Source organism: Eumetopias jubatus, unplaced genomic scaffold (genome assembly GCF_037043125.1).
Source record: "Eumetopias jubatus isolate StellerSeaLion01/CBP00866 unplaced genomic scaffold, mEumJub1_p1.0 scaffold_17, whole genome shotgun sequence".
Lineage (NCBI taxonomy): Eukaryota > Metazoa > Chordata > Mammalia > Carnivora > Otariidae > Eumetopias > Eumetopias jubatus.
This window is the reverse complement of record NW_028274823.1, coordinates 58,644,027-58,670,371: the sequence shown is the minus strand read 5'-3', so window position 1 is coordinate 58,670,371 and position 26,345 is coordinate 58,644,027. Positions and strand designations below refer to the sequence as shown.

Genomic DNA, 26,345 nt, shown 5'->3' with positions numbered 1-26,345 from the left:
GTGATTTTTTTTTTTCCACTTGTGAAATCCCTTTGAAATGTAATTTGTAAAAACTGATTGAGCCACTGTGGTTAAGCAGGTCAGAAGAACTCTCAGCCCAATCCACTAGGTTCCTTCTTCCCACCCCATTGTGGTAATACAAAAGGGATGCCATAGAACTTTCTAGGGCTCTAGGGAGCCTAGATAAAAAATTTCTACTTTAGAGGGTCATAGCCCTGTAAAAGTGGCAAATCACTGTGTTACCATCCATTCCTTAATAAATTTTGCCTACTAAAAGTTGGCAGTTTGTAGATTACCCATGTGTGCAGGCAAGGGGGTATAGGAGGTATTTCTATATCATCAGCTTAATTTTTCTTTTTTTTTTTTTTAATTTTATTTATTTGACACACACACACACACACAGGGAGAAAGCAAGCACAAGCAGGGGTCGTGGCAGAGAGGGTAAAGTCTCCCCGCTGAGCAGGGAGCCCAGTGTGGGAGGCTTGATCCCAGGACCCTGAGATCAAGACCTTAGCCGAAGGCAGACACTTAACCAACTGAGCTGCCCAGGTGTCCACATCAGCTTAATTTTTCTACGAACCTAAAACTGCTCTAAAAAATAAAGCCTAGTTTTTTAAAAAATGTTGGCAGTCTTCTAAATTTACAATGGATTTTAGTTAATTTTGTTTTGAGGTTATGCGTAGCACTCCTTTAAATAACCAGATATTTTGAGGTTTCTTAACATTCAGAGTTAAGAAGCAGTGCCTTATTGGGGCACCTGGCTGCCTCAGCAAGTAGAGTATGTGACTCTTGATCTCGGGGTTGTGCATTTGAGCCCCATGTTGGGTGTAGAGATTACTTAAAATCTTAACACTCGTGTGTGAAACAGGCAGAGCCAGAGTCAAGATCAGAGGCCAAACTCGGGAGTTGACAAGATGGCCGGGCTGTCCCACAGGATTATGAAGGAAACCCAGCATTTGCTGGCAGAAGCAGTTCCTGGCATTAAAGCAGAACCAGATGAAAACAATGCCCGTTATTTTCATGTGGTCATTGCTGGCCCCCAGGATTTCCATTTGAGGGAGGGACTTTTATTTTTTATTTAATTTTAATTTTGTTTTTTTTGAGGGAGGGACTTAAAAACAATTTTTTTAAATTAAAATATAATGTGTTATTTGTTTCAGGGGTACAGGTCTGTGATTCATCAGTCTTACACAATTCACAGCGCTCACCAAAGTACATACCCTCCCCAGTGTCCATCACCCAGCCACCCCCTCCCTCCCACCCGCCTCCACTCCAGCAACCCTCAGTTTGTTTCCTGAGATGAAGAGTCTCTTATGGTTTGTCTCCCTCTCTGGTTTCATCTTGTTTCATTTTTGAGGGAGGGACTTTTAAACTTGAACTATTCCTTCCAGAAGAATACTTGATGGTAGCCCTTAAACTATGTTTCATGACCAAAATTTATCATCCTAATGTAGACACGTTGGGAAGAATATGTGTAGATATTTTGAAAGATAAGTGGTCCTCAGCGTTGCAGATCCGAACAGTTCTGCTCTCGATCCAGGCTTTGTTAAGTGCTCCCAATCCAGATGATCCATGATGATATAGCGGAGCGGTAGAAGACCGATGAAGCCCAAGCCATAGAAACAGCTAGAGCATGCACTAGGCTATAAGCCATGAATAATATTTAAAATCAATCTGATCATTAAGCGTGCATCACTTCTGCCGAGACTTCTTCCTTTTTGTTTGCACAGTCTTAGAGACGTTACAGAATAAAAGCCCGGACATCTTCAGTCTTTTGGTGATTAAGTGCACATTAGCAGATCTATGTCTTGTCCTGATTCACTGTTGTAAAGCATGAGGAGAGGCTAGAAGTACCATCTGGATTGTTGTGAAATGTTTAAAAGGAGTGGCCCTTCTCTGCTTTTATTCATTTCCCCCATCATGGTTTAACTATAAAGCACTGTGAATGAAGGTAATTGTCAGGATTAGCTGCAGGGGTGTGGGTGTTTTTATTATTTTTTTTGAGGGAGAGAAGTAGTTTTAATTTTATGGATTCCTTTCCCACTTTTATGGTGATCTAATTGCCTTGGTTAAAAGCAGCTAACCAGTTCTTTAGAATATGCTCTCTAGCCAAGTCTAACTTTATTTAGATGCTGTAGATGGATAAGCTTGATTGAACCAAAATGGGAACATTAAACAAACATCACAGCCCTCACTAATAAACATTATGAATCAAGTGTAGAATCCTTCCTTTAAGAAAAAGCTTATGACCATTTTATATGGCTTGTCAGGAAATTTCTGTAATCTTTTGTTTTAGTAAAATATTTTTATTCTACTTTGCCTTTGTACAGTTTATTTTAATGAATTTATTTCATTTTTCCAATGTGACAGTCATATTTAAAAATTAAAACTGGGGGTGCCTGGGTAGCTCAGTTGGTTAAGCATCTGCCTTCTGCTCAAGTCATGATCCCAGGGTCTTAGAATCGAGCGGCGTTGGGCTCCTTGCTCAGTGGGGAGTCTGCCTCACCCTCTGCCCCTCCCCCCACCTCACGTGTGCAGGCTCGTGCTCTCTCTCTCAAATAAATAATTAAAATCTTTGAAAAAAAATTAAAACTGATGGAACATTCTGTTTTGGTCTTCACCATCTGACAAGTTGATTGGCAAGAAATGAATTTTGCCCGTTTCTTTTCACCGATGCAAATTTGTGTTAAGACTTCACTGAATGGAGTATGTATGTATGTATGTATTTTTAGATTTTTTTTTTAATTTATTCAGTTGACAGAGGTAGACACGGCGGGAGAAGAAACACAAGCAGGGGGAGTGGGAGAGGGAGAAGCAGGCCTCCTGCAGAGCAAGGAGCCCGATGCAGGGCTCGGTCCCAGGACTCGGGGATCATGACCTGAGCTGAAGGCAGACACCCAACGACTGAGCCACCCAGGCGGCCCAGAAAGGAGTATTTATAAGCTGGCCCTGAGCATGCATAAAACATCGGTATCTGATATTTTTTTTTACCTCCTAGAAATTTGAAATAAATGTATGTTGCCTGGGAAAAAAGGTCTTAAAAAAGAAAAAGAAAATCAGTGTCTTACCAAGTTCACCAGTGTTTTATATGTTGCTAAAATCGCTGTAAATTTTTAGTCCTCATCTTATTTGACTTCTCAGTAGCATTTGACATAGTTGGTCAATCTAGCATTTGGCACAGTTAGTCTCTCTTCCTTGAAACAATTCTTTTACTTAGCTTCCACCTCTGTTTCTTCTCTGTGATGCTTCTTCCATATTTCCCCAGCCTCTGAACACTGGAGTACCCAGAGTGGAGTCTTTGGACGTCTCCTCTTTCCATCTGCCTTCATTCCCTTGTTCTAAATACCATCTCTTCGCTGATGGCTCCCAATTACATCTCCAGTCTGTACCTCTCCAATTCCAGACTTGTCTGTCCCACTGCTGAGGTGACATTTGCACTTTTTAAGGAGTAGGTATCTCTAAAGCTACCATCTAACACCGGTAGCCTTCCCCTCCCCACCTCCCTTGCTGTAAACACCAACTTCTTTCTTCCAGTTGCTGAGGCCTAAAACCTTGGACACTCCTCTCCTCCTGACACTCTTACCTAACCTACAGTTGGCTTCACCTTTAAATTATATCTAGAATCAGACCACGGCTATCCCCTGGTGCAAGCCACCACTCTCTCTTGCTGAGAGTATTGCTGTAGTCTCCTAACTGGTCTTTCTGCTCTCATGCCCCTTTCAGTCTGTTCGCAGCTCCCATCACATCACTGCTTCCCTCAAGCTCTGCTAATGGCTCTCCCATCTTGCTCAGTGTAGATCCCAAAGACCTTATAACGACTATAAGTTCATTATCTGTTTGGCTGCCATTATTTCTGTAATTTTTTAAAAAGTTATTTATTTATTTGAGGCGGGGAGGGGCAGAGGGAGAGGCAGTGAGAATCTTTAAGCAGACTCAGTGCTGAGTGCAGAGCCCGACCCGGGGCTCGATCTCATGACCCTGAGATCTCAACCTGAGCTGAAACCAGGAGTCAGTTGCTCAACCGACTGCACCACCCAGGCGCCCCTTCTCTAATTTTATCTTCTACTATTTTCTCCTGTCTCACTGTGATGTGGCTACATTGGCCTTCTTGCTATTCCTGAAACACACCAGACAAGCTCCTGACTCAGGGTCTTTGCCCTTAACTGTTTCCTCTGCTGAGACTGCTCTTCCACTAGCTATCGACCTGGCTCACTCCTTCATTCCCTTCAGCTTGTGACTCACATGTCTCCCATCCAATAAGCACTCACTGGCCCCGCCACCTGATACTACAAACCACCCCTCTGACGCTTCCTGTCCTCCTTTCCTGCTTTATTTTCTGCTTCACACTTACCATTATCTAACACGATGTTCATTTTAGTGACTTATCTTATTTATCACCCATCTTCAGTACTAAAATGTAAGCTCCCTGATGACAAGGATATTTTTTTAATTGTATTCACTGCTGTTTCCACAGCATCTAGAACAGTACCTGTTTCTTGAAATAATGAGTGATATTCCACTTCCATCCAGATCAATCAAAAAAAAAAGAATGTTACTACTGTGTGAATGCTTGAGTGAATTTTAATAGAGCGTTTCGGTTTAAATATATATCTACAGTAGTTGGAGAATTTAATTGCTTATATGATTTTGTACTTGCCTAGTATCAATAGTCATTCCGAATAAAAATATTTTTAGTATTTCATAAATTGTTGCCCTAATAGTGGCAGGCGTTAGAATGTCATTTAAAAAAAATCTGTAGATAAGAGGTAGAGTTCTAGGTAAAGGAGAGATCTAAACACAGCAGGGGAAATCACTGGATTTGAAGATAGGAGACCGGGGATTCTAGTTTGGTTTGTGGTTAATACTGACTGACCTGGGGGAATTCAGACTTTCTGTGCCATCCGTTCTTCATCTGTAAGATGGGGATAACCTTCCTATCTCAACAATACAGAAATGTTGTGCGAATCAGATAATAGAGTAGTTAATGCAAAGTCACCAGAAACATGCTCTACATATCAAATAGTTGCAGAATGGTTAAGTAAACTATGGTACACTAATAAAAGGGGATATGATATAACCATTAAAATGATAAACATCTGGATCATGAATACATGGAAAATGTATACAATACATGCATACACCTTGATTATACTCATGTTTTTTCATCTTCCCTGTAAAGATGGACTAGATGTTATAAGTGATAAAAATGAACATTTTAATTTTAGAAGTTGTAGGGGCGCCTGGGCGGCTCAGTCAGTTGGGCAGCTGCCTTTAGCTTAGGTCATGATCTCGGGGTCCTGGGATTTATCCCCCCTCGGGCTCCTTGCTCAGTGGGGAGTCTGCTTCTCCCTCTGCCTGCCGCTCCCCCTGCTTGTGCTCGCTCTCTCTTTCTCTGACAAATAAATAAAATCTTAAAAAATATATAAAATAAAAGTGATAACTAATAAACACTAATGTTTATTGAGTGCTTAAGCAGGCTGTATTTTATTCTCACAACAACTCTATGAAGGAGGTACTGTTTTGTTGTTCTTGTTGTTTTATGAAGGAAGTACTGTTATTCCCATTTATAGGTAGGGAGCTTGTCATTCAGTGAGGTTAACATACACTATGTGACAGAGTCAGGGTTTAAACTTGGTTTGTCAGACCCCAAACTCTTGTTCTTTCTACTGTACCATGCTGCCTTCCAAGGTAATATTGTTGAATAATTATTGTATTAAGATAAAGGGATTCTTTTTCTCCATAAAATTGTTCAGATATAGAATAAGTAATAAAGAAAATATATTTTACTTATTTATTTTTTAAAGATTTTATTTATTTATTTGACAGAGAGAGAGCACAAGCAGGGGGAGTGGCAGGCAGAGGGAGAAGCAGACTCCCCGCTGAGCAGGGAGCCCAATGCAGGACTCGATCCCAGGATCCTGAGATCATGACCTGAGCTGAAGGCAGATGCTTAACTGACTGAGCCACCCAGGTGCCCAAGAATATATATTTTATTGTTATGAAGAGTTATTCATTGGTAGGTTTTGTGTGAGGTTAAGAGACCAAATAGTGAGGCACCTGGCTAACTCATTTGCTGGAGCATGTGACTCTTGATCTTGGGGTAATGAGTTTGAGCCCCACTTTGGGTATAGAGATTACTTAAAAAGTTAAAAAAAATGAGACAGAGGGATATTTAACTTATTTATTTAAACTTTTCCCGGCTTTTTATTTTTTAAGATTTTATTTTTTAAGTAATCTATACATCTAGTGTGGGGCTCGAACCACAACTCCAAAATCAAGAGTCACATGCTCTACCTACTGAGCCAGCCAGGTGCCCCCCACCTTTATTGTATAAATTTAGGGTGTACAATGTGATAATCTGTTACATGAATATACTGCAAATGATTACCACACTAGGATTAGTTAATATCTCCATCACCTGGGCGCCTGGGGGGCTCAATCGGTTAAGCAACTGCCTTCGGCTCAGGTCATGATCCTGGAGTCCCGGGATCGAGTCCTGCATCGGGCTCCCTGCTCAGCAGGGAGTCTGCTTCTCCCTCTGACCCTCCCCCATCTCATGCTCTCTCTATCTCATGCTCTCTCTCAAATAAATAAATAAAATCTTAAAAAAAAATATCTCCATCACCTTACATAATTACCTTTTTTGGGGGCGGCCGGGGCGTGATGAGAAAATTTAAGATTTACTTTCTTAGCAACTTTCAAGTATATAATACAGTATTTTTAACTATAGTCACTATGTTGTTTATTAGATCTTTAGAACTTACTCATCTTATAACGAAGTTTGTGCCCTTTGCCCAGCTTCTCCCCATTTCCCCCTCTCCCAGCCCCTGGCACCCACCATTCTATTCTATTTCTAGGAGTTAACTTTTTTTAGATGCCACATACAAGTTGTACTGTTCAATATTTGGAGAATGGCCATTTAAAAGCATTTCACATGTTATAAAATTGCTTTCCAAAAACACTAGCAATGTACTCTTATTTCACTAGTATATGAGAGTTCTCATCTTATGTAGCTTTAAAAAAAAATCTGTGTGTTATTGTAGGCAAAATGGTCTTGTTTTAACTTGAGTTTCTTTGATGATTTTTAAGTGTTTATATTCCATTTTTATTTCTTCTTTTGAAAGTGTTTACTTCATGCCTTTTTACGTGTAGAGTTTGTGTTTTCTGGCTGATTTGTTTGCTCATTTATGTTAAATCTTTATTTTAAACTGATATATAATTGACATATAACATTATATTAGTATAGGATGTACCACATAATGATTCAATGTCTGTCTATATTGTGAAATGATCACAAGTCGAGTTAACATCTGTCACCACATACATTTACAGTTTTTCTTCTTGTGATGAGAACTTTTAAGATCTGTTCTTTTAGCAAAATTCAAATATACAATACAGTATTATTAACTGTAGGCATCATGCTGTACAGTACATCCCCGAGATTTGTTTGTGTTATAACTGGAAGGTTTTGTCTTTTGACCACCTTCACCCTTTTCTCTACTACCTCCACCTCTGGAAACAACCAGTCTGCTCTCTGCATCTACGCATTCTTTTTTCTTGTGTGTTTTTGCTTTTCCTTTTTTTCTTTTTAAGATTCCATATATAAGTGAGATCGTATGGTATTTGTCTTTCTTTGACTTTTTTTTTAAGATTTTATTTATTTATTTGACAGAGACACAGTGAGAGAGGGAACACAAGCAGGGGGAGTGGGAGAGGGAGAAGCAGGCTTCCCGCGGAGCAGGGAGCCCGATGCGGGGCTGGACCCCAGCATCTTGGGATCATGACCTGAGCGGAAGGCAGATGCTTAACGACTGAGCCACCCAGGCGCCCCTCTGGCTTATTTCATTTACCATAAGGTCCTTAAAGTCCATCCATATTACAAATGGCAGGATTTCCTTCCTTTTTTTTTTATGGCTAAATAATTTCCTGTGTGTGTGTGTGTGTGTGTGTGTGTACACACCACATTTTTTCTCCATTTATTCACTGATGGACACTTAGGTTGTTTCCAGGTCTTGGCTGTTGTAAATAATGCTACAGTGAACATGGGGGTGCTTTTATCTTTTCGTGTTTTCATTTCCTTTGGATAAATACCCAGAAGTGGAATTGCTGGATCGTATGGTAGTTCTATTTTTAATTTTTTGAGAAACCTCCATACTGTTTTCCATAGAGGCTGCCTAACATTTCTACCAACAGTGCACAAGGGTTCCCTTTTCTCTAACTTCGCCAACACTTGTTATTTCTTGTCTTTTTTTGATAATAGCCATTCTAACGGGTGTGAAGTAATACCTCATTGTAGTTTTGATTTGCATTTCCCTGATGATTAGTGATGTTGACCATCTTTTCATGTATTTGTTAGCCATCTGTATGTCTTTTTTTGAATAATGTCTATTTAGATCCTCTGCCCATTTTTAAATCAGATTGTTTGGGTCTTTTTGCTATTGAGTCGCATGAGTTTTTTATATATTTTGAATATTAACCCCTTCTCAAATACGTGATTTGCAGAAATTTTCTATTTGGTAGGTTGCCTTTTCATTTTGTTTTTGGGTTTCTTCACTCTGTAGAAGCTTTTTAGTTTGTTATATTCCCACTGTTGATATTTTACTTATTTAACAAACATTTAAGCACTTATTTATAGTACCTGCAGGCACTATTATAAATGATTTACCAATTTTAATTCATTTAATCCTCATGACAACTTATAAGGTAGATACTTTTGTTATTCCTATTATATAGATGAGGACAAAGAAGCACACTAGATTGTGACTTGCCCAAGGCCACACACTAATAAGTGGTGAAGCTGGGATTCTCACCCCCATGACCTGATTACAGAACCCATACTTTTAACCACTGCACTGTATTGTCTCAGTAATTGGACTTAGTCTAAAATATAAGTTTGAGCTGCTTCTTTAAGAACTGTGTAGTGTAGGGGCACCTGGGTGGCTCAGATGGTTAAGCATCTGCCTTTGGCTCAGGTCATGATCTCCGGGTCCTAGGATCGAGCCCCACATTGGGCTCCCGGCTCAATGGGGAGTCTGCAATAAATGAGAATAAGGCAAAATTACATCACATTGGGTACTTACAGCATCCAATCTCGTTAGCTGGGGAAGCCCCGTGGAAACAGCCAGGCTGGAGTCCCAGTGGAGAGGCCTGGGTGGAGCATCCTCCCCTTAGGTGAGACTTCTAACTGACTATCCTCATAAGGGCCATATTTATAGGGCAAATGATGGGGCTTGAAGTTAAACATTGTTTGCTTACATGGCGTTTGGAGCGAGCTGCATTTCTATGTTATCATGTTTTTATATTTTCAAGGAGCCTGGGATATGTTTGTCTGCCTCCTCTCCCAGATCCCATTCCAGGGGTCCAGCCCAGCCTGGAGCAGGAGGGGATGTGAGACAAGATTTGTAGCTCTTGGCATCCAGAACAGAAGGGCCAGTTCTGGTCTGGAGGCCAGATAATATATTTCAAACAACCAAGCTCCCAAGGTTATTCACATAGCATGAATCTCAAAAACCATTAGCCTGCCTGTGTATGTGCAGGTCTAGGTGGTCAGTTATGTGCGACAAATCACAGAAACATCTAGCCATATAGAACACCCTCCTTTCATGATTTTAGGCTCACATTCCTATACATGAAATTGTTCATTTAAAATGTGAAGATCCGGGACACCTGGGTGTCTCAGTCGGTTAAGTGTCTACCTTCGGCTTGGGTCGTGATCTCGGGGTCCTGGGATCGAGTCCCGCATCAGGCTCCCTGCTCAGCGAAGAGCCTGCTTCTCCCTCTGCCTGCCTCTCCCCTTGCGCGCTCTCTCTCGCTCTCGGACAAACAAATAAAATCTTAAGAAAAAAAAAGGTGAAGATCCAGGCCAGCTGGGTGGCTCAGTCGGTTTAGCATCTGACTCTTGAATTTAGCTCAGATCATGATCTCAGGGTTGTGAGATTGAGCCCACGTTGGGCTCTGTGCTTGATATGAAGTCTGCTTAAGATTCTCACTCTTTCTCTTCCTCTGTCCCTCCCCCTCTCAAAAAATGTGTAGATACCAAACACTTATGATATTTCATTAGTATTAATATAGAAACATAAAACATATCAAACTTTTTGTACTGAGTTATACCTGTGTTTTAGTTCAGAGAAGAGAGTGGTTTGATTTAGGGTTATATATGTGTGGTAGCTGTAACAATGAAATATGTATAGAAAATAATACATTGATTAATTCCCTTCATCAAAAAAGAGTAAGCATATATATTATTTAAAGAGTTAGCATATAAACAGCCCTCAAAATTATTGAGATCTTGGGAGAGTTACTTATCTATTGTGTTTGCCTTTGGCCTTGCTTCCTGTCTTAGTCATTTTTACTTTCTGTAAATTCTAGGAACCCAAGTTGTGATACTTTTAGCATTTACGCCCAGAATGTAAGCTCACATTTTTAAAAATGGAAGGCATTTTTGCTATTTGAAGTTGAACAAATTCACTTTAAAGCAAGGCTGGTCTTGCGGATAGGTCTGTCCTCACAGAAGTAGATGAGGTGGTAGTGGCGCTCTTGCGGAGGGCTTACGATGGTTTTATAAGTGACTTACCTACCTGTATTAACTCATTGAATCCTCATAACAATCTTATGAGGTAATTTCATCAATGAGAAAACAGAAGCACAAGAGATTGGGTGACTTGGCCAAGGTAATACACAACAGAATCACTGATTTTATTGCCTCTGTATTAAAAGGGGGCAATCTATATACTTTTCTCATTCCCTTGAGAGAAAAGGCAAATTGGTAGATCTTTTTTTAGTATATTTGAACTTCATCTCCCACAGCAGTTAAAATTTTGTCAACTGTGAGCTTCTAGGCAATCACCTTTTATTTGCTTGACTCTTTAAAATTTTATGCTTAAGAAAATTACTTCTTGGGTAACATGAAAAGGAACTAGTAAAAAATGAAATCTACTGGGCTTTAAAAATTTGATTTCTCCAGTTTCTCCAGAAGAGGGCGCTTGGTGTTTACAGTTTAAAATTTTAGAGTTTTGTTTTTCTTTAATTGTAGATTGGGAGTCCTCCTCTTGATCCTACTGAGCATTTTCTTCCTGAAGAAGAGAAACTTACTGAACAAGAGAGATCAAAAAGGTGAGTAGGTACAGAAATCTGCTCTCACAGGTAATTCCACATGGTATAGATAAGATGATTGTTCCAAAAAGCACAGTATTTTCTCTTTTGAGACACTCCTAAAGTTACAGAATGTGGATTCGGACATGGATTTAAAAACGTCCATTTGCCACTTACCAGATATGTGACCCTGTTCAAATCTGAGGCTCCGTTTTCCTTATCTGTCAGATAGATGCACTAGCCATACCCAAATCGAAGGGTTGGTGAGATGACCAAGCTGTATGAAAGTTCCTTATAAATTGTAAGCCATTATACAAATATTTACTTTTTCTTCATAGATTTGAGAAGGTTTATACTCATAACCTCTATTACCTGGCTCAAGTCTACCAGCATATGGAAATGTTTGAGAAGGCTGCTCATTATTGTCACAGTACCCTAAAACGGCAGCTTGAACACAATGCCTACCATCCTATAGAGTGGGCTATTAATGCTGCTACCTTGTCGCAATTTTACATCAATAAGGTAAGCTTCTCAAATAGTTGTCTAACAAAATTACTGCTAGTGTGTATAAAAATAGAACCAGGGTACCTTGAAAATGTCATCTTTTAAAAACAGGTAGCTTGTATTTTACGATGTAAACTGGACAGAAAAGTGCAGCCCAGTTTGCCAGTATATTAGACTTTTGTAGCTTTTTGTTGCATTAATCCTTTTGAATCATAAGATGCTGAATTTTGTCTTTGTCTTACATGCTGCTAGCCCTAAAATTACATGTTAGTTACCTAAGACCATCTTTTTTGATACAGAACACTATCAGTGCATTCTAGTGAGATGTTACCTTAAATTGCAGAGTCTATCTTATAGATACAGCTTTATCTTTATATAGTGGTAATCTGGTAACTATGAGGATTTGTCCGAGGAAGTTGACTGTTAAATGTGGGCTTCGATAAAAGCATGTGATGCATTTCAGTTATTCTTTAGAATTAACTCCTCCGTAGTAATTTTTCTCTGTTGGAAATGTCTCTGCTCAGTTCCAGAGTTGTAGCTCTTTATGATACACTTCTTCTGGAGGATTACACAGGAACAAACTTGAGCTTCTCAGTTGTGTATCACAATTATTCAGAATCATGTTGGTATATTTTTAATTGGACTATTTTATTCCTTTCTTCTGTAAGAGTTTTAATGCTAAAACGCTTTTCAGCCACCTTTCCCAGCCAGATTTTCTATTAATCCTCAGTAAGGTATTCCACAGTAGAAATTACTTTTATTTGTATTTCTGATTCACTCTGAAATTTTGGTAATTCTTTGCTTATCAGAGTTCCTTCTTTAAATCTCTCTGGTTACCTGCTGCCATATCCTTACTGGGCCTTTGTCCTTTCTAAGCTTTTTGTTAGTGCTGGTTCTGTAAATGCGCCCTATGTTTAAAGTATTGTCCCACAGAATTTCATTCAGAAAAGCTATTAGCAGGCGAGAAAGGGCTGTGGTGACTGCAGCATCGCTTCTAGGACTTTGGTCTAAGATCAAGCGTGTAAGTAACGCTGTCGCGTCTATTGGAGCATTCAGTTAAACCTAACTTTCATGAATCCATTTCATTGTGGTCATCATCAAAAGTGTTATCCGGTGCCTCTGCTTGTGGCACCTTTTTTTTATAGCTTCCAGAGGCCCCTTATTTGTTTTGTTTAGCAACTTTAAAGCCACGTATTCACTGTGATTTTAATTAACACCTTAAACTCCACCGATATTAATAGTACTAAGATATCTAGATATTAATTTGAAGTGTAATAAAAAATTTAAAGTTGTTAAGCATTGCTTATGTGGAGCATGCAGTAATTTTCATGAGTACCTCCCCCACCCTGTGCTTTTTTTTTTAAACCAAAATGTTTTATAAGTTTTTGTTACAACTAGCTGAGTTATATTGCAAACAGAGATTTGAACCATTTTCTTTAAAACAATGCAATTGTCATTTATATCATTCTCATCTTCATCCGGTTCCAGTGATGAGGTTTTGCTACTTGATGTGTCCCTACCTGGCAGGTGCTAAAGTCCCACATTTACCAGCCACCTAGAGGGCACAAGGCACTCGCTGTTGTAGCAGTGACTGCTTACAGGGAACCACTCTGACCAAAGCTGAAGTGATAAAGATGGGTAAGGGATTGTAGAGGGACAGTTAAAGCTTCTTCATGTAAACTGTAACTTTCTTTGGGCTTCTGAGGTGTAATACCAACATTCTGATCTGTAGATTATGTTGCTGGGCTAATACTGTACACGGTACCCAGCTCTTCTCAAGGTGGCTTCTGAATTTGCTATCATGGAGAGATACGTTTAATGCTGAGATTTTAAAGTCATAGCCAACCATGAAAAATCTTCTCAACAAAGTGAGGTATTATTAATACGAACTAGACATTTAACTGATGAGGGTGGCTTCCAACTAAAAGTTGGACTTTAACTTTGTATTTCTGCTGGGTTGGTCCTGTGACTTACATGATAAATGCAAAATGTTTATATTAACAAGGAGATCTTCTCCAAGTGGGTGAGAACTTTACCATGCCCAAATTTGAATTAGGAAGTCTTCGAGTGTGTTGGTAAAGCAATTCCAGAAAGTTCATCTGTGGAGATCTGTTAACTTCAAAACTTGGTGGGAATCCACATTCATTATATGTAAATTCTCCAAATTCTAGGAGACAGGAATCTCTTCCTATCCATATTTCCCTTTTTGCCTTTGAAGTAGGATATATAGAGAGATCTCTAAACCTCAGAAAATTAAATCTCCAAGTTCTCTGACAAGGGACACATTTATCACGCATGGCATTTTGGCTATGTGGATTGAACCTAAAGGACTGTCTGAAGCACTCTCAGTCTAGGATGATAGGCATTCTTGAATTATACTTATTGATAACTGGAAGAGAGCTAACTTTCAGTTCACTCAGCAGTTGTCTCTCAGCCAGTTTGGATTATTATTACGAGTTTGGGGGTATTGTTATTTTAATATTTGAGGTGGCTTTTTAACCAGAGAATATATGTCATATACCTTTTTAATGTTCAGCAACCACACAGGGTCTCCTTAGGTCTCCTTACCTAATTTTATAGCTTTTCTCATATTAGAAGACTTTATGTAAGTGTTAATTGCAAATAAGGCTGGGTGATAATTGCACTTAATCTTGTTTATTTCCTCAACAGCTGTGTTTTATGGAGGCCAGGCACTGTTTATCTGCTGCTAATGTCATTTTTGGTCAAACTGGAAAGATCTCAACAACAGAAGACAGTAAGTTCATATGTGCATGTTTTATTACACAGCTTTTAAGAAACATTTTGAAATCTTTTAAATTTTTAAATTTTAGAAAATTCAAGAACAGAACAAAGAACTACCATAGCCTTTCTCAATTCACCAACTTTTAAATTTTAGAAAATTCAAGAACAGAACAAAGAACTACCATAGCCTTTCTCATTTCACCAACTTTTAATAATTGCCTCATTTGCAATCACATTTTATTGTTCTTCAGAAGCATTTGAGAGAAGATTGCATCCATTAGGCTCCTTTAACCCTTTGATACTTCAGTATATATTTCCTAAGAATATTTTCTTACATAACCATAGAACAGGAAATATAACATTGATACAAATCTCTTATCTATAGTGCATATTTCCTTTTCATTAATTATCCCTGTAATGTCCTTTCTGGTACTAGAGTATCCAATTCATGATTTTGTACTACATTTATTTATTTTTTTTTAAAGATTTTTATTTATTTATTTGATAGACAGAGAGAGGGAACACAAGCAGGGGGAGTGGGAGAGGGAGAAGCAGGCTTTCCTCTGAGCAGGGACCCCAATGTGGGACTCAATCCTAGGATCCTGGGACCATGACCTGAGCCGAAGGCAGATGCTTAACGGCTGAGCCACCCAGGTGCCCTTCATACTACATTTAATTGTCACATCTCTTTACTGTCCTTTGCTCTGGAACAGTTTCCCAGCCATTCTTTCTCTTTCATTCACGGACATTTTTGAAAAATACAAGCCAGTTATTACATTAGATTTCCATAAGTTGGTGTTTGATGTTTCCTTAGGCTAAGAATCAGATGACACATTTTTGGTTGGCATCCTGCGTAAGTGATGTGTCCAAATGTCTAGTTTTTAATTATAGTATTTTATTTAGTTTTAAAAATCACAGTTAATTCGTATATTTGAGAAAATCAAAACTACAGTGAGATATCATCTCATACTTGTAAGAGTGGCTTTTATGAAAAAGATAAGAAATAACAAGTGTTGGTGAGGATGTGAAGAAAAGGGAACCCTTGTGCACTGTTAGTGAGAATGTAAATTGGTGTAGCCACTGTGGAAAACAGTATGGAGGGTCCTCAAAAAATTAAAAATAGAAATAACATACAGTTCAGTAATTCCACTTCTGGGTATTTACCCAGAGAAAAAGAAAACACTAATTTGAAAAAATATATGCACCCCCGTGTTTACTGCAGTATTATTTACAGTCACCAAGATATGAAAACAAATGTCCGTTGATGGATGAGTGGATAAAGAAAATATGGTGTATATGTACAGTGGATTATTATTCAGAAAAAAAAGAGAAAAAGAAAAATCTTTTTTAGCAGAAGATATAAACTTCCAGTTATAATTAAATTGGGGATGTAATATACAGTGTGGTGATTATAGTTAATACTGTATTGCATTTTGAAATTTGCCAAGAGGGTATATCTTTAAAGTCTCATTGCAAGAAAAATTGAACTGTGTATGGTCATAAATACTAACTAGACTTACTGTGATGATCATTTTGTAATATATACAAACATCAAATCATTATGTTGTGCGTATGAAACTAATATATAGTTGATCCTTGAATAATGGGGGGGTTAGGGGTGCCTGTCCCCTTTGTAGTTAAAAATCCATGTATAGGGGCGCCTGGGTGGCTCAGTCGTTAAGTGTCTGCCTTCGGCTCAGGTCATGATCCCAGGGTCCTACGATCAAGTCCCACATTGGGCTCTCTGCTGAGCAGGAAGCCTGCTTCTCCCTCTCCCACTCCCCCTGCTGTGTCCCTCTCTCACTGTATCTCTCTCTCTGTCAAAAAAAAAAAAAAAAAAAAAATCCGGGCGCCTGGGTGGCTCAGTTGGTTGGGCGACTGCCTTCAGCTCAGGTCATGATCCTGGAGTCCTGGGATCAGTCCCGCATCGGGTTCCCCGCTCAGCGGCAAGTCTGCTTCTCCCTCTGACCTTCTTCCCTCTTGTGCTCTCTATCTCTCATTCTCTCTCTCTCAAATAAATAAAATCTTAAAAAAAAAAAAAAATCCATGTATAAATTTTGACTCCCCAGAACTTAATTACTAAGAGCTTACTGTGGACCAGATGCCTTACCATAAAAAACAACACATATTTTGTATGTTATATGTATTAATACTCTATTCTTACAGTGAAATAAGCCAGATAAAAGAAAATGGTGGGAAAATCATAAGGAAGAGAAAGTACATTTACAGTGCTATACTGTAAAAAAATTCATGTATAAGTGGACCTGTGCTGTTCAAACCTGTGTAGTTCAGGTCAGCTGTAATGTCACATATCGGTTGTATTTCAATTTTAAAAAAAGATTGGTACTTTTTATTATTATAAAATCGGTAACATATCTACATAGGGCCCTGAGCACATTTTACTAAGTTATCAACCCAGTAACTTTTGCTTCCAACCCTTAAGGAAGTCAAGTACCCAGATCCACGAGCTATTTCTGAAAGAGAAAGAAAAAGGACTTCATATCTAAGTACAAGTTCCAGAGTAGTGTCAGTCCTCATTATTTGTGGATTACATATTTGCGGATTCACCTGTTGCTACAATTTACTTGTAACCCCAAACTCAGTACTGGAGGTACTTCTGTGGTCATTTGTGCAGAACAACAAAAAAGTTGAGTTACCTGAGGTGCACGTTCCCAGCTGATATGGAACAAGGCAACAGTCGCCTTCTTGTTTCAGCTCTCATATAGTAAATAAGTGTCCTTTCTGTGGTTTATTCGGTACCCGTTCTTCATATTTTTGTGTTTTTTTTGGTAATTTCACTGTTTAAAATGGTCCCCATGTAGGGGCGCCTGGGTGGTTCATTCGTTAAAATGGCCCCCATGTAGTGCCGAGGTGCTCTCTGGTGTTTGTAAACACATGAAAGCTGTGACTGCCTTATGGAGAAACTGCAATGTTAGATAAGCCCCATTCAGGCACAAGTTAGAGTGCTGTTGGTCCTGAGCTCAGTGTTAATAAGCCAACAATATATACTAAATAAGGGGTCGTTAAACAGAAAGACACATGAAATAAAGTTATACATATTGATCAGTTGGTGAAAATATGACTGGAAACCCATGGGAATCTAACCCTGTATTTTCCCGAGGAGCAGTGTTTCAGCATTTGCTAATAATTCTGTGTTCACAGTAACTTTATAGACCATAACTACAACGGATAATGAGAATCGATTGTATGTTGTTCCTTAGTTTTACTGTTGGAGATAAAAACCACTTTTTGGGGGCGCCTGGGTGGCTTAGTTGGTTAAACGTCTGCCTCTTGATTTTGCCTGACATCATGATCTCAGGGTCATGGGATCGAGCCCCATGTTGGGCCCCCCACTCAATGGGGAGTTTGCTTGAGATTCTCTCCCTCTCTCTCTTTCCCTCCCTCTGCTCTGTCTCTCTCAAATAAATAAATCTCTCTCTCTAAATAAATAAAAAGAAATAACAAACCCACTTTTTTTTTTAAAAGGTTTTATTTATTTGACAGAGAGAGAGAGAGAGTGAGAGAGGGAACACAAGCAGGGGGAGTGGGAGAGGGAGAAGCAGGCTCCCCGCTGAGCAGGGAGCCCGACGTGGGGCTCGATCCCAGGACGCTGGGATCATGACCTGAGCTGAAGGCAGATGCCTAATGACTGAGCCACCCAGGTGTCCCAAAACCCACTTTCTCTGCTGAAACAAATATTCATCTAAAGGAGACAATCCAACCCACCAGTGACTTGCTTCAGTGCTGTGCTTCCGTGTTGTTTGGTAGGCTAGCAACTTGACTCTCTCCCTGTAGAGCTGGGCACTGTGACTGCTGTACTTGGTGTTGGTGGCACACCCATGTTGATGGAAAAAGGTAGACTACAGAGGAAAGTTTAATGCAGTACTGCATTAAATCTAATGTGATGGAAAATGTTATTTCATGTTACAAAGGATTTTTTTTTAAAGATTTTATTTATTTATTTGACAGAGAGAGACACAGTGAGAAAGGGAACACAAGCAGGGGGAGTGGAAGAGGGAGAAACAGGCTCCCCGCTGAGCAGGGAGCCCCATGCGGGGCTCGATCCCAGGACCCTGGGATCATGACCTGAGCTGAAGACAGATGCTTAACGACTGAGCCACCCAGGTGCCCCAGGATTTTTTTTAAATAGTGAAAACCAAAATAATTTAAATGATGAAATTTATTTATTTATTTACATTGTCATTTTACTTATTTTTTAAGTACTCTCCATGCCGTGTGGAGACCAGTGTGAGGCTTGAACTCACGACCCAGAGATCAAGACCTGAGCTGAGATCAAGAGTTGGATGCTTAACAGACTGAGCCACCCAGGTGCCCCAAATCATGAGAAATCTTAAAATAAATTTTTCCTTTTAAAAAGGAATGCCCTCGGGATGCCTGGGTGGCTCATTCGGTTAAGCATCTGCCTTTGACTCAGGTCATGATCCCAGGGTCCTGGGATCGAGTTCCGCATCGGGATACCTGCTCAGCGGGGAGCCTGTTTCTCCCTCTCCCACTCGCCCTGCTTGTGTTCCCTTTCTTGCTGTGTCTCTCTCTGTCAAATAAATAAATAAAATCTTTAAAAAAAAAAAAAAAGGAATGCCCTCCACAGATGTAACTTAAATATTTTGGTAAAACTGGACATGGGACTTGCATTACAAAATGAAATAATTGGCCCTTCATTAAACTATATTCATCATTCTGAATATTAATTTGGGGGAAGCTTTGCACTCAGGACTGCCTTTTAATTCATGAGAACTCTATTTCAATTCGAATTTCACTAAATTGGAATTTTTGACAAATTGATTAATAATTATGCTAACTTTCACCTTGTTTGACACTATTTTTCTTCTTTTTTTGAGAGACCATGTGTGCGTGCACAAACTTAGGGGAGGGGCAGAGGGAGGGAGAGAATCTTTTTTTAATTTTATTTATTTATTTGAGAGAGAGAGAATGAGTGAGAGGGAAAGGTAGAATCTGAAGCAGACTCCGCACTGAGCACAGAGCCCGATGTCAGGCTCGATCCCACAACCTCAAGATCATGACCTTTGTTTAGACTTGTTTCTTATAGAAGAAGTAGAAACAACAGAATTAGAAGAATGGTTATATTAGAAGAATAGTTATATAAAGTAGGGAACATCTATTTAATTGTATACAAGGCTGTACTTAAAAATGTTAGAGTTGATAATGATATGAGTGAAGTGTTAGTGGTATGATATATAAAGAAAAATCTATATTCAAAATTGAATATACATTGTGACCTTAGTTTTTACCAACAGATAACACATAAGAAAAAACTAGAAAGAAATCTACAAAAATAATAGCAGTGAGTGCCTCTGGGTGGTAGGAATTTTGGGTCGGTTTTCCCTCCATTGCTTCAGTGAGAATCTGTTACTCTTAAATTCAGGGGAAAGTGCTATAAAAAGAATGTAATACACAATGAAAATTGCGATTGTGACCATTAACTTAGGCAAATAACGTTGTGTGATTTTAGCTACTGAAGCTGAGGGAGATGTGCCAGAGCTTTATCATCAAAGAAAAGGAGAAATAGCAAGATGCTGGATCAAGTATTGCTTGACTCTCCTGCAGAATGCCCAGCTTTCCATGCAGGTAATGTAGTCAAAAGGTGCCTTTTCTTTCTTAAATAAGCAAGATGGAAGTAAAAGCTTAAAATGGGAATTATGCTCATTGGGCTTACTGCATGTTTATTATACAAAGCATGCAGAATGCTCTCAAATAGTTCTTGCTCGCCCATCTCTACCTTTTAGAGTCTTATTTATTTAAGGTCTATCTCAAATACCACTTTTTCCTTAAAGACTTTCCTTTGGGTAGAATATAAATTCCTTGAGAGGTGGGGGCTGTGTTGTATTCACGGTATATCATTATCTCAGGCATGGTAGGTTCTCAGTATATTAATTGTTCAGTGTGTAATTTTTCATAGCCTACAGGTATCATTTCCCTTCTTTAAACTCCATAAAACATTCCTTGCCTGCCCTAAATCACTTAGATTTTGCTTTGTATTATCTCTATTAATATTCTCACCTTTTTCTTCACCTCTTTTTAGACTATAAGCAATCTAACCTTTATATACTTTATACGGTATATATATTTATATTTATTTTATAAAAATATATATCTGGAAATAGCCCTGCCAGTTTATAGTTGTATGTTTGTGGCAATTTACTTAATCTCTCTTTGTCTCAATTTTCTCACAAAGGAGATGGAGATGATAACAGTACTTACCTAATAATGTTATCAGAGTTAAATTAATAGTATATGCAAAGGGCTCAGAAAAGTACCCTAGACATACTAAGTCCTCAGTAAATGTTCATGGTCATAATCATCATTACTAATTCATACTGAATCCTAGTTTCTAACCACTAAGGAGGGAAGGAAAGTAAATCCTTTGGATGCAGTATACTAAACATAGATACATAGAAAACTTTCCTGGAGGAGTTATGCTTTTTTTTTTTGCATACATGCATTAAAATACAATAATTTTTACTAGTGATAATATAGAACCCATGAAACTACGAAACAAAAGAAAATCAAACAAACCATAAAACCCCAGAAGCATACATTGTGCAAGGATGAGAGCATTTTAGAGGTAGAGGGTAAAGGCGAGGCATATTTGGGAAAGAAAGGAAGTAGGGAGAACTAGGAAGTTTTACGTCTAGAGAAGCTGGATCCAGGAAAAGTTGTCAGCTTTCTTCTGCTCAGAAAGTGGCCAGGAAAGCATCTAAATAACCAAGCAGCCAGGAAGCAAGTAAGTAAATAAGATTTTGGAGACTTAGGGCTTGCATTTGAAGTAATTGTGCCAAGCAAAATACACCATCATTTAACTCATACCCTTCACTTAGTTGATGTTTTCCAGACTGGGCACCAGAACGTGTCACCTGATTACTTGAAACTAGTTAAAATAGTTGCTTGCTCTTAAATTACTCAGATTTTCCTTAATCTGACTTTGTTATTTTAACTTCATCCTTTGATTATCTGTTTACCTGAAAAGCCTTCTTCAATTCAAGCTTAAGACCTACACAGTTTATGCCAGCTCTGTGCTAGTCGTTGTCCTAGGAGAAAGAAGAGTAGACTTGGGGTTTTACTTCACATAAAAGTGCAACTTTGGGGACACCTGGGTGGCTCAGTCAGTTAAGCGTCTGCCTTTGGCTCAGGTCATGATCCCAGGGTCCTGGGATCGAGGCCTGCATCGGGCTCCCTGTTTAGTGGGAAGCCTGCTTCTCCCTCTCCCCCTCCCCCTGCTTGTGTTCCTGCTCTCGCTGTGTCTCTCTCTGCCAAATAAATAAATAAAATCTTAAAAAAAAAAAGTGCAACTTTGTTCCACAAAGGGGAGACACATGCCAGAGGACATATAGGAGGAAGTAACATGTGAAGGATGCTCTGGGAATGAGTAGGAATTAGCTGGACTGGAGAATAGCAGGCTCAGCATTCCAGCAAGCTGAGGCAGCATGTTCTGGGGCACAGGGAGCATGGTGTCTTAGGTGGGATGGCACAAAGGCCTGTGAGGCTGGAGCAGAGTAGGAGAGCACGTGATGTAAGATAGAGTTTGAAAGGGGCTGGAACCAGCAGGGCCTTCGAGGAGTGGAAGGCTTGAAGGGTTTTGGAACAATTGCTTAGGTGGCAGAGTGGAGAATGAATTGAGGGGAAGCAACAGTAGAGGAGGGAGATTTGTTAGAAGACCACTGGAGCCGTCCAGGTGAAATGTGAAGGGAGCTTGGTCTAGGATGGTGGCAGAAGAGATAAAGCGGAAAGAATGGATTCTAGAGGTATTTGGGAAACAAAATGTAAAGGACTTGGTGATAGACTGAAAGTGCAGGGTAAAGGGGAGAGGAGAGGGACATCTCAAGGATGATTCCTAGGTTGTTGGCTATCCAGATTGATGGAGGCTTCTTCACTTAAACAGCACTAGAATAGGAAACAGCTGAAGAAGGATAGGAGTCCCATTGTGGACATCCTGCAGCTGAGGAGCCTTTGAGTGTTCTTAGAGGAGAGGCCATACAGGGAGCTGTAGCTATGGGTCTGGAGCTTGAGAAGAGGCATGGGCTGTAGCTCTGTTTGTGAGCCATCCTCCCACGGATGACAGTGGCGGACGTGGGTATGAACAGTCACCTCTAGGGCAGCGCTGTCCAATAGAAATAGAATACCAGCCATGTATGTAATTTTCAGTTTTCTTTCTTTTTTCTTTTTTAAAGATTTTATTTATTTATTTGACAGGGAGAGAGAGAGAGTACAAGCGGGGGAGTGGCAGGCAGAGGGAGAAGCAGGACCCTTCTGAGCAGGGAGCCCGATGGGGGACTCGATCCCAGGACCCTGGGATCACAACCTGAGCCAAAGGCAGACGCTTAACTGACTGAGCCACCCAGGCGCCCTGTAATTTTCAATTTTCTAATGGCCACATTAGAAAAGGAAAAAGGGTGAATTAACTTTATACTTTTTAAACCCAGATTATATTTAAAAAATTGTCATTTCTGTAGGTCATCAATATTAAAGAGATTTAAAATTATTTTTGAATTAAGTCTTAAAAATTGGATATATATGTTGTAAATACAGCTCACGTCTCGCTTTGAACTTGCTGCATTTCCAGTGCCCAGGAGTCATCCACATGTGGCCCGTGGCTACTGTTTTGAACGGTGCAGATCAAGAGACGATGTTGAGTGACAGGAAGAGAAGGCTTAGGGGTGGAGCATAGAGGGATCTGATGTTCAGTTTTATTGGCCAGGGAGAGAAAGATGAGCTTAGTTTTTTTGTTTTTTGTTTTTTAAGATTATTTGAGAGAGAGAGTGGGGTTATGAGTGGGAGGAGGGGCAGAATGAGAGGGAAAGAGAGAATCTCAAGCAGACTCTGTGCTGATTGAGGAGCCTGCCATGGGGTTGATCCCAGGACCCATGAGATCATGACCTCAGCTGAAACCAAGAGTAGGACTCTTGACCGAGTGAACCACCAGTGCACCCCGACCTTAGTCTTTTTTTTTTTTTTAAGATTTTATTTATTTATTTGTCAGAGAAAGAGAGAGAGGGCGTGCACAAGCAGGAAGAATGGCAGGCAGAGGGAGAGGGAGAAGCAGGCTCCCCACTGAGCAAGGAGCATGGTGTGGGGCTCAATCCCAGGACCATGGGATCATGAGCTGAAGGCAGACGCTTAACCGACTGAGCCACCCAGGCGCCCCGCTTAGTCTATTTTTTAAACCATTTTACCTCTTTTTTTTTTTTTTTGCCTTGAGAGTTAGGAGGAGATAACTTTGACAGATTTAACTATCTTCACTTTAGTGTCTTTGAGACCTGGACATTTCTCTGTATTTCATTAAATAACTTCTAGCATATCATTAATCTTAATGGCATCTCGGTGCAATATTTTTAGGATGTAGATTACAGTCTTACCCTAATATTAAAATACTAATAACTTAGTACATGTATATAATGTTTCACAGTCTCTAAAGTTCTTTCATATGCGTTTATCTTACCTGAAGGAGAAACTATAAATGAGTTTTAGTTCCCCAGAGAGGAAAGTCATATGTGAGCAGCTTATTTGATTTAAATACCTTTTCCTATTTCTTACATTTGTTTTAAAGATTTTATTTATTTATTCGACAGAGAGAGTGAGAGAGTAAGCAGGGGGAGCAGCAGAGGGAGAGGGAAAAGCAGGCTCCCCGCTGAGCAGGGAGCCCGATGCGGGGCTCGATCCCAGGACCCCGGGACCATGACCTGAGTCGAAGGCAGACACTTGACCATCTGAGCCACCCAGGCGCCCCTATTTCTTAACATTTTTAATACAATTGAAATACAGTTTTAGAAGAAAGAAGTCTCAAAAGAGGTGTAAGATTGTAGCACCTCCAGAAGCCCAGCTGAGAAAGAGGGCCTTCTTTTCTTTCCTCTTAAGTTTGCCTTAATATTATTCAACGGCAGGAGATCAGTGTCCTTTCTCACCATAATGTATTTTTTCTTTCAGGACAACATAGGAGAGCTTGATCTTGATAAACAGTCTGAACTTAGAGCTTTAAGGAAAAAAGAACTAGATGAGGAAGAAAGGATGAGGAAGAAAGCTGTACAGTTTGGAGCTGGTGAGCTGTGTGACGCCATCTCTGCGGTGGAAGAGAAAGTGAGCTACCTGAGACCTCTAGATTTTGAAGAAGCCAGAGAACTGTTCTTACTGGGTCAGCACTATGTCTTTGAGGCAAAAGAGTTCTTTCAGATTGATGGTTATGTCACTGACCATATCGAAGTGGTCCAGGACCACAGTGCTCTGTTTAAGGTACTTGCCTTCTTTGAAACCGATATGGAGAGACGGTGCAAGATGCATAAACGGAGAATAGCCATGCTAGAGCCCCTCATTGTGGACCTGAACCCGCAGTATTACCTGTTGGTCAACAGGCAGATTCAATTTGAGATTGCACATGCGTACTATGATATGATGGATTTGAAGGTTGCCATTGCTGACAAGCTGAGGGACCCCGATTCACACATTGTAAAAAAAATAAATAATCTCAATAAGTCAGCATTGAAATACTACCAGCTCTTCTTAGACTCCCTGAGAGACCCGAATAAAGTCTTTCCTGAGCATATTGGGGAAGATGTTCTTCGCCCTGCCATGCTAGCTAAATTTCGAGTTGCCCGTCTCTATGGGAAAATCATCACTGCAGATCCCAAGAAAGAGCTAGAAAATTTGGCAACATCATTGGAACATTACAAATTTATTGTTGATTACTGTGAAAAGCACCCTGAGGCTGCCCAGGAAATAGAAGTTGAGTTAGAACTTAGTAAAGAGATGGTGAGTCTTCTTCCAACAAAAATGGAGAGATTCAGAACCAAGATGGCCTTGACTTAATAATCCTTGTTTTTAATGAAAGAAAATGTGCAATATTGAAGAGAGTTTTTCCCCTTAGTCAAACAAGCCCCATTCCATTGTGATGTTTACCTTTCTAGCCAGATGAGTGCAGTTTGAAATTGATGTAACAGACCAATTGTCTTTGCTAGGACCTTAATCAACATAAAGATAATTTATACCTAATTATGTAAATTGCCTTGTTAAGGTGACATGTGATTGGTATGTTAGATTGCTTGTTTCCTATTTAAGTAGAAACCTTTCCTGCCTCGGTTTCTAAAGGTAGGTTCTTTGTTGGCTAGTACTAGATAGATTTGTTAAGAGGAACGATTCTGGAGTTACATACCTGGTAGTCAAGCCTGTTAATTGAAAAGTAACTTCCTGTAGTTATTCTTCCCAAAATATTTACTTTCCTATTTCCCAGAGAAATGGCTTCTTTTCTGAAAACATCAAAAAACTAAGTTATATTGTTGTAAAGTACTGTAGTTTGTCTCATTTATAGAGGAAAAGGCCTTGTTGGAAATAAAATAAATTGACTTGTTTCACTAATAAAAGGTTCCATTTACTCTTTTGTTTTCTTGTAAGAATCAGTTTTATTTTTGACACTTCGAAGGTATTGCTCTACTTGAAGCCAGAGGAGAATATTTCTTTGGCACCATCGCGCAGTTAGAAAACATTAAAACCTCATTCACTGAAGAAGTATTTGAGATAGTCTCTGTGCCAGAAAAATCTTATTGGCCGAGTTTCTTATAAGAGCATTTTGGTATATCTATAAACGTTGAAGCACTGTTAAAAAAGGACATGTACTTCAGAATAACATTGTTGATATATGTCATTTCAAGAAATGAAGAATTGAGATGGAGTCCCTATGAAGCACAAAATCAAGATCATTTGTGAGATTTGATACAGAGAATAGCTCTGTATGTTGGCTTGCCTATTAATTTGCTTCACAAAGCCTAGGACTCAGTCGACTCTTAAGATTCTGAAACATAAAGGTGTGATAAACACCTTTTCCTCTGAGATCAATTTTTCAGGAAAAAAAATCTGAGCATAACAGGCATGTATAACTCACTCAGTATTTAATATTGATTATTAAATGTCGACTGTGGGTCAGGTACTGTGTTCTCACTTTTCTAAGCATAAACGATACTGTGATGAGCAAGATCAACAAGGTC

The 26,345-nt window shown here is 39.5% G+C and overlaps 1 protein-coding gene across 1 annotated transcript in view; it reads left to right on the top strand.

The window, feature by feature from the left end:
* Positions 1 to 25,718, top strand: part of KIFBP (kinesin family binding protein) — a 39,463-nt gene extending 13,745 nt beyond the window's left edge. The window contains exons 3-7 of the mRNA XM_028109734.2: positions 11,033 to 11,112; positions 11,430 to 11,613; positions 14,266 to 14,350; positions 19,829 to 19,944; positions 24,298 to 25,718. Of these exons, the coding sequence (XP_027965535.1) occupies positions 11,033 to 11,112; positions 11,430 to 11,613; positions 14,266 to 14,350; positions 19,829 to 19,944; positions 24,298 to 25,173 (1,341 nt within the window). The 3' untranslated portion in view covers positions 25,174 to 25,718. The remainder of the gene's footprint in view (positions 1 to 11,032; positions 11,113 to 11,429; positions 11,614 to 14,265; positions 14,351 to 19,828; positions 19,945 to 24,297) is intronic.
* Positions 25,719 to 26,345: the final 627 nt, after the last annotated feature.